The 8434-nt window shown below is 39.0% G+C and overlaps 1 protein-coding gene across 1 annotated transcript; it reads right to left on the bottom strand.

Annotated features, from left to right (window-relative positions):
- Positions 1-2310: 2310 nt before the first annotated feature.
- LOC118220097 (D(5)-like dopamine receptor) lies at positions 2311-5138 on the bottom strand. Its single transcript, XM_035403713.1, has one exon. The coding sequence runs from the start codon at positions 4669-4671 to the stop codon at positions 3325-3327; it is 1347 nt and encodes a 448-aa protein (XP_035259604.1). The 5' UTR covers positions 4672-5138; the 3' UTR covers positions 2311-3324.
- Between the last annotated feature and the right edge of the window lie 3296 nt (positions 5139-8434).

The following is an 8434-nucleotide window of genomic DNA, read 5'->3' as shown; positions in this document are numbered from 1 at the left end:
AGGGCAGATTTTAGAACGCTTAACATTGACGCCCTCTTCTCATTGATCGCCTTTGTTTGTTTGTCTGTTTGTTTGTTTACCTGACCCACACAGGCAGCTCCTCCCAGCCCCCTCCCCCTGCCCTCCCTCAGCTGCTGGCTGTGAGCGGGAGCTGGCACCTGTTTCCACACTGGTCCGCTCTTAAACGCTGAGCCACTTATGCCAGCAATTATCGCTAATTAGACTATTTCAGTTCGGCCGTCTAAAACATGAAAGGCTTCAAGTGACATTTTTATCTTTTATTTTCTTTGACGCAACAGTCACTCCTGATCAACATTAAAAGCGTGAGTGATATGTCTGCACATGCTTTGCAGGGTTCTGCACAGTTGCCATAGCCAGGAATATTATTTGAAGTGCCTGGATGTCTTTCCTTTGTTTTCGGAAGGATTGTTGTCCCTTACTTGTTCTTTTGTGTGTAAGATCAGAAAGGTCTGAATGCGCTACCGTTTTCTCAATGGCCGTGCTTTGTCCTGCCTGATTCACATTCAAAGCCTCCAAATCTGAGCTATTTATTCTCTTGTGGAGCACTCTATAAGAGAGAACACAAACAGAATTCTGCTGTAAAATAAACTATAACAAAAATATCAGACAGTTTCAGCTAATGCAAATAATAACTAAAATTTATGATGTTGAATAGCATAGCACACATTAAATTCCCTCTCATTTAATCTATGTAAAGAGGACCACGAAACCTGGATTAAAATCATTCATTTTGAAATGTTACCCTGATTTACTATACAGTTCAATGAACACTCTGGAAAATTGTGTTACGTTAAAGAGCATTAGTGAGACACAGGCAGGCTGGACATCAATCAGGTAGTGCAATGTCATCGTTCCATACAGTACTTCAAAACTGATCGATCAAAAAATAATACACCCATTGAACATGTGACTTTGTGCGCATATAACATCAGTCTTAGATTTTTAGTATCCTGGTTCTCAATCTCTGATCTTGATTCATGTCCACAGTATTGCAATTCTCGTGACAGTTCAGTCCGCCTGTCTATGCCTCGAAACCCCTGCAGCTAATAAACAATGCAGCAGCACAACTTGTCAGCGATTTTCTCAAATATGCACACAGGAGCATAGCAAGGCCCACTGAAAGAATATTGCTCTGGATCCGCCTTTTTTAATAAATCAAATTGAATTTTTTTAGCAGTGGGTCCCCAAGATATGGCCCCTAGAATTGTTATAGCCTTTCACCCCGCTAGCAACGGACCTGCATGCAGAAGTCACACCCCTCCTCATTTCATTTAATTAGCTGACTGTTACTGCGCGCATTAAGTTTAAAACCATTGGTGCCAGCCTACAGGGCATTTAATGTAACAGCACCACCATACTGCAGCTCAATCTTCAAACCCTGCATCTAGCCAGATCTCTGCACTCCACAAGGAAGTCCAGGACATTTTATTTTGAGTTCAAATACATACTTAAACTAAAAGTTGAGATATTTGAGGATTACACTGACGACACATATTTCCAATGTGGCTGACAACACGAGGAAATCCTATCTAAGTGCAGGTTACCTGGATTCAGCCTGTTAGTTCTGTCATAGCATTAAAAAAACTTGGTGGAGCTTTAACTTGTTCTGTTTATGTTGCCCACTAGGTATTTTGAGTATATGGTATGTCATTGTGAAGCCAAAAGCACATTTTTAAATTTTGTGGACAATAACGTTTCCATTCTGTTCTTATATTCTTATTTGGTTGTAACTGTCATCCCAAACCTTTTATGCAACATCCTTAAGACAAATTGGGAGACCAGCCAAGCAGCTAGCCATTGCTTATCATCACTCAGCTCAGCCATTGGGCCATAGGAATACACCAAATGGGATAACGAGGGCAATATTTGACCAATCAGCATGAAGACTAACTCTTAGCCTCAGGTAGCACTGGCACAGTCAAGCTTCTGTTCCAGTCCAGTCTATTGCTTTAGCACTGCTTACCACACTTCAGGCCTAAGATCATGTCTACAAAAAACAGATTCCCTTTGTGTTCAGACAAGCCACTTTCTCTGGGCGAGGTAGTTTTGTTCAACTACAAATTACAGTATGGTTTTTTGCCTGCTGAGTTCCGTGGTTATTTCTGGAAAAGGTCCTTGCACTCCTCTCACAGTGGTTTAAACCTGCTTATTTTCATTTTCAAGTAGATTCATGTCATTGAAAATTTTAAAAATTAATTTTTTAATGCATTAAAAAGCATTATTCAAATGCATTTCATGAATGACAGTCTGAATTTTCTGTATCTAAAAAAAGGCACTGAGAGAATCATGAAAAATGTCTCAGATTTATTTATGAGATGAAAGGACACAGCATTACATTCTTATCCAGATCAAGGAGCCTATCTGCAACAGTGTGAGAAGTATCAAGGCCAATGTAAATTTCAAAATCCCCACTCCAACGTCCAACAAGATTTAAAAATATATTTTTTTAAAGGGAGCCCTAATACATCCATATCCACTCAATACATCTTCATAAATAATCTGAAAAGTACATATGAGTGACAGGATACATTACGAAATGATAAATACATTATAGTGTCGATCAGACAAACATACAACATTCATCTATATTTCAAAACTGATGAACTATTATTCTTCCGACATGCTCTTATACAAAAGTACGGTTTAAACGCTATTACGTTTTGGTATATGGGCTATCACTAGATAATTGTAAACTGCGCTATTATACCGATGTACGCTGTAAATGTTTACTGAAATGCAAATGATGCATTTGAAATCTGACTGGTAATGAACAAATTAATCAGTGGTCACACCGATAGTCTACTATAGGTTAAATTTTACTGGAAGTACATAGTCTCACATAGGTTATATAATTATTTTACGAAATTATTAACAGGTTTACCTGGTAATAAATACTTTCGTGAATTTTAGAAAACAATCAGTTCTCAGATAAAATAGGTCATAGTGTGTAGTTCCTATGCGTAATTTGTGGTTTACATTTTAAGGGCTGATTTTGAAGGACAATTGAAATACTGTGCAAACAAACTACCAGGAGTAAAACTGATTAGAACAGCACCTTTCCCTGCTGTAGACATTGATCCTTTGTAATTAAATTAAGCAACTCTGTTTTAAAACTTTGTTCTAGGTGATAACATAGTTAGATTAGCTTTTATGCATGCTGCTTGAAATTAAGCAGCGTATGATAATATGATAATACTGAAATGGATTGTCATACATCTAGCAATGAAATGTTTTGTTTAGATTAAAAGCTCCTTAAAATTTATGGCAATTAACACTTAGGAAATGTTCGCGAGGTAAAAACCACTAATCCCCTATCTGACCAGGAATTGCATAACATTCGTTGGCTCCAGTCGTGGTAAACGGCATCATATCCAGGGAAATTTCTGCTTCACATTCAAACTGGACGATTGCCGGGAGAAGCAGGTTCCTGTGATTACGGGACGCGTTTGAAATGACAGAAACTTTATCAAAGGGTAAGTCCACGTCTTCCCCGTTGTTGGGTACTACCGAAGGAAGCTGGGCGGTAGTGAAGGCAATGGGTGCGTCTTTCTGCAACGTAGTGTCGTGGTGGTACGACACTAACTCATTGCTGAAATTAACAGCTTCAACAGGAGCACTGGAGCAGAACCTGTTGCAACCCAGTATGGTTGAAAATGCTTTCCTGAAATCAGCGTTAAAGGCGTATATGACTGGATTTAATGAAGAATTGGCCCAACCGAACCATACGAAAATGTTAAAAGTACTGTCACTTACACACAGAGGGTCCCCAATTTCACCAATGTCACAGAAAGGTACCATGCAGTTCAACACGAAAAAAGGCAGCCAGCAAAACACAAACACGCCCATGATGATCGAAAGCGTCTTCAGAACTTTAGTTTCCTTTTTAAATGTTGTTTTGAGAGAGTTCTCATTAGCGCAGTCACTTGGGTGTTGGTGACTCTGTGCTTGCTCCACGGCTCGTTCTAAGGAAGATATTCGTCTGATTTGTGTTTGGGCGATTCTGTAAATCCTTGTATAGGTGCCAATCATTATCACAACAGGAATATAAAAACTTATCAACGACGATGATATCGCATAGGTACTATTCAAGCTTGCGTTGCAGTCCTCAGTGTGGTTGCTGCTGTTATCATCTGCGTAGTCCTCCTCCGCTTTATGCCAGTTCAGTTGGACAGGTATGAAAGAGATGAGTATTGACAAAGTCCACGCTACACCGATCATGATAAAAGCAACTCTTTGTGTCATCTTACGTTCATATCTAAAGGGGCTTGCAATGGCCCAGTATCGGTCCACACTGATGATACAAAGATTTAGAATAGATGCAGTGGAGCACATGATGTCAAAAGCTATCCACGTCTCACAAAATTTGCCAAAGAGCCAATACCCAGCCACCTCCGAGACAGCTTTCCAAGGCATCACAAGAACTGCCACAAATAGGTCTGACACTGCCAGAGAAATTACAAAAAAGTTGGTTACTTTAGATCTCAAGTGCCTGAATTTAATAACGGCAGCGCACACCAGCGTGTTTCCTAATAAAGTGGAGACAATCAGAAGAAACAGAACGCAACCTGTCAGCGCGCGGATGCTGAGTCCAGTGCTGTCCGCTTCAGTACCTTCCGCAAAAACATGACTTTCGTTTGTAAAGTTTTCCATGAGTAGACTTGTTTTAGAAATGCTTTGATTCAACACTTACATGACTTAGGCCTATACATGTAATATATGATTTGGTAGCCGTTAAATCCATTGCCATACCTTTATGCAAGTCGATAAATTGTGAATTTACATGGTTTTGGTTTTAGTGGATGTTGTCTATCTCCCCGCACGTATTTTAAATACGTAGTTTCTTAATAAACCTCGCTACTTTCACCATGTAGTCCAAAGATCAAGGATAAGCTTTAGATAGGCAAATAAATAATCTGCAACAATGTCTGTTTTCTCTTCGTTTTTTACCCTCCGCGATTTGGGCGCTGCATCGGTGTGACTATGCACTGAAAGTGCCAATCCTCCCTTTTGTGAAGACAGTGGCGCATGATTGGTTTCAATTTTTCAATAATCCAGAATTCCGCCGAATAGGGACTCTCGGTGCCTGGTCGTACCAAAGCAGAAACGCTAAGAGTTAGACACCAACGTTTTGACAAGGCAACAGGTGCTGATTCCTCTTTGCAATTTAACCGTTGGCTATTTTTCCGTGCTCCGTTTTTGTTTGCACATCTCTCTTGTCTCGGGCACGTTTAAGCAAAAAAGCACCGCGTTTGTTCTTGATTGGCAGCTCAGTTCGACTGAAACTGTTAAGTTTGAGCTTTGTTGCGAGGAAAGAATCATTGCCTCAAAAATGTGTTTGTGATATATTGGTTATTGATTTTGCTCGTTTATCAATTTAAATGATTGACCCCAATACTATGTACATTCGAGGCCTGGCACTTGTTTGTGCATGTAAAGAATATATGTGTCGAAAGTTGGTGTTTTGAACTAAGCTTTTACGAGCGCTTTAACAATTAATCTAACGTACTGCGTGTCAGGGTACTCAGCAGTGAAACCATGATATATGAACCACCTTTTATTTAACAGACTTTAAACATAACCTACCGTTTAAATATGTGCGCCCTGTGGCAATAACAATTCTTTCTTTTCCTTTTGCTGAAACTGGTGTTATTTAAACATATAGGTTCAGGTGGTGAAGGCTGATTTGCATAAAAACCATTACTAGCGTGCGCTGCACATGTGAAAAATGAAGTGTGGAGAATTGCCTTTTGGATAACAGATGAGAACAGATTGTGCAATAATCTTTCCATTAATTGACAAATTCAGTAGCCTATAGGGATACTAGGCCTGATTTTAATGTGTGTGCTGTTCTCTTAAAAACAGTTTAAATTAATGCAGGGCCTTTGCACTGAATTCCATTGGCAAGCGACTGTTAGTTTACCTCCACATAGCATAGGCCAGAAATTCAATGCAAGAATATCTCTTATTCCAATTTTTTTGATCGCGCAATGAGACTTCACACGTGTTTTCACACGCTCTCACTGAGCAATGAGCATAATTGTAGATGTCAAGTTAAACTCCCTTTTTGTTTTGATGAGGCAATAATTGCACCAAATCTTTTTAATGCTGGCACCATTTCACATGTGTGATAGAATGCCCTCTACTGACGGTTTCGTGTATTCTTCATTAGGCTACCTTAATATTGTTGACCTAGGCTTGGGAGAGAACCCCCTCCCCTTCACAACCAGGAGCCTGTTCGTGTTCCTGTCAACACGGACTATTGTTCCTTTTTGTGAGGGTTGTATGTTAATCGATTATAGCTACAAGTAAAATATTCGTTTTTCAGCACTAGTTCTTTGTATTGTTTTATTTCTTCCCGAAGCAATAAAAGGCAGTTATTGATCCTGAATGTGATAATGTACAGTGCCCTCTATAACGTTTGAGACAAACACATCTTTTTATTTGTCTCTGTACTCCATAATTTTAGATTTGTAATAAAACAATTCACATTTGGTCATTTAAGGGCACCATAATGTTTGAGTCATATTAATGTTATATAAAGGAAAGTAGTCATGTTTAGTACTTTGTTGAATATCCTTTGCATGCAATGGCTGCTTGAAGTCTGTGGGCCAGAGATATCACCAGGAGCAGAGTATCTTCTCTGGTGATGCACTGCCAGGCATGTACTGCAGCCATCTTCAGCTCCTGCTTCTTTTGGATGCTAGTTGCCTTAAGTTTACTCTTCAGCATATGAAATGCATGTTCAATTAGATTCAGACCAGGTGAGTGACTTGTCCAATCAAAAATGTCCAATTTTTTGGCTTTGAAAAATTTCTTTATCGCTTTAGCAGTATGTTTGGGATATTTGTCTTCCTGTAGAATGAAGTGTCACAGTTACATCATCAAGGAAGACAAGTGAGCCAGGACCTGCAGCAGCCATACATGCCCAAATATCCCCTCCCCCTCCCCCACCACCACCACCGCCATCTTTCACAGATTAGTATACTTTAGATCTTGGACAATTCATTTTGGCCACCTTGCTCTTGCAATCACTCGATACAACTGAATCTTGTTCTCATCTGTCCATAAGACTTTTTTTTCCAGAACTTAGCAGGCTTTTTCAGGTATTTGTAAGCATATTGTAACCTGGCTGTTTTCATCTTGCAGTGCAGCCTCGGTAGTTCTGTTTGTGCAATCTTCTGCTGACAGTAGTCACTTACACATCCACACCTTCCTCCTGAAGAGTGTTCCGCCTTCTGATCTGTCAGACAGGTGTTCAGGGTTTTTTTTCTTCATTATGATAAGAATTATTTGATTATCAGCTGTAGAGCTTTTCTGTGGCTATCAGGCCCTTTGCAATTACTGCGCTTATTGAGCTCTCTTTCCTCTTAATAATACTCCAAACAGTTGATTTTGGTTAGCCTGTAAGGTTTTTTTCTTATTTCTCAGCTTCATAATAGCTTCATTGACTTTCACTGGAAAAACACAGGTCCTTATGTTTACAGATGCCAATAACAGCAAATAAATGAATAAATGAATAATAAATCTCTTCATAATGCCATATAAAAATATCCCACACCAAATAAATAAATCTGCTGGCTTTTGTACATCTATTGGAGTCAGGTGATCACAAATAATTTAGGAAATATTCAATATCATACATGAAAAGAATGTAAATGTGGATAAGAGCAAGATACATTTACATTTAAATAGTAAGGGAGCACAATGCCCCTTTGAAAGCTAACAACATTGATTAAGGTCCCACACAATAGAATTCAGGTCATCACATTTAGGTGCATTATTTGGGCTTTGGTGACGATTCAATGCTGCTTCAGTAATCTAGTATGTGGACTGGGTTAGTCAGCTCCATTGAAAAGGATAGCACGTGCAAATTATTTAAATATTTATGAATCCAGTAGGCAAAAATACATAGGTTGCATTCTTTAGAAAGTTCACCTGCATGGATTGCATGTGACTGAAAGAGATCAGGTGGCATGTCTATGTCATGATGAGTTTGGCCAACCTTAAGTACAGAGAAAGAAGAACCTAACATAGCCTATCATTGTTTTGGACTGAGCAACGTGTTCTGTTGTTTGTATAGCCTTCTGTAGGACTTAACCTTTTAAACTATATCTAGACTGAATGTACAAGAGGTTAAAAAAATAAGCCAATACCAGAATGGATATAAATAACACAAATTGATAATAATTTGTGACAAATTATGCAAATACATTTCAGACATGTTTTGGTCAAACTGAAAGCGTTGGTTATACATCACAAGCCATATACCAAGCCGCAATGTACAGCGACAGTAGCGTCTTGCAATTACCTGCAGTAAACTGAGCACATTTAAACTGCGTAACAATTCACAAATCGCTCTAGAAGGCGTGTGCTATGGAAAAAAACAAAAGAAAAACAAAAAACAAAATAGTAC

This window comes from Anguilla anguilla, chromosome 2 (assembly GCF_013347855.1).
Source record: "Anguilla anguilla isolate fAngAng1 chromosome 2, fAngAng1.pri, whole genome shotgun sequence".
In the NCBI taxonomy this organism is placed as follows: Eukaryota; Metazoa; Chordata; class Actinopteri; order Anguilliformes; family Anguillidae; genus Anguilla; species Anguilla anguilla.
Note: the sequence above shows the minus strand (reverse complement) of the source record. Positions and strands in the feature narration are given on the sequence as shown.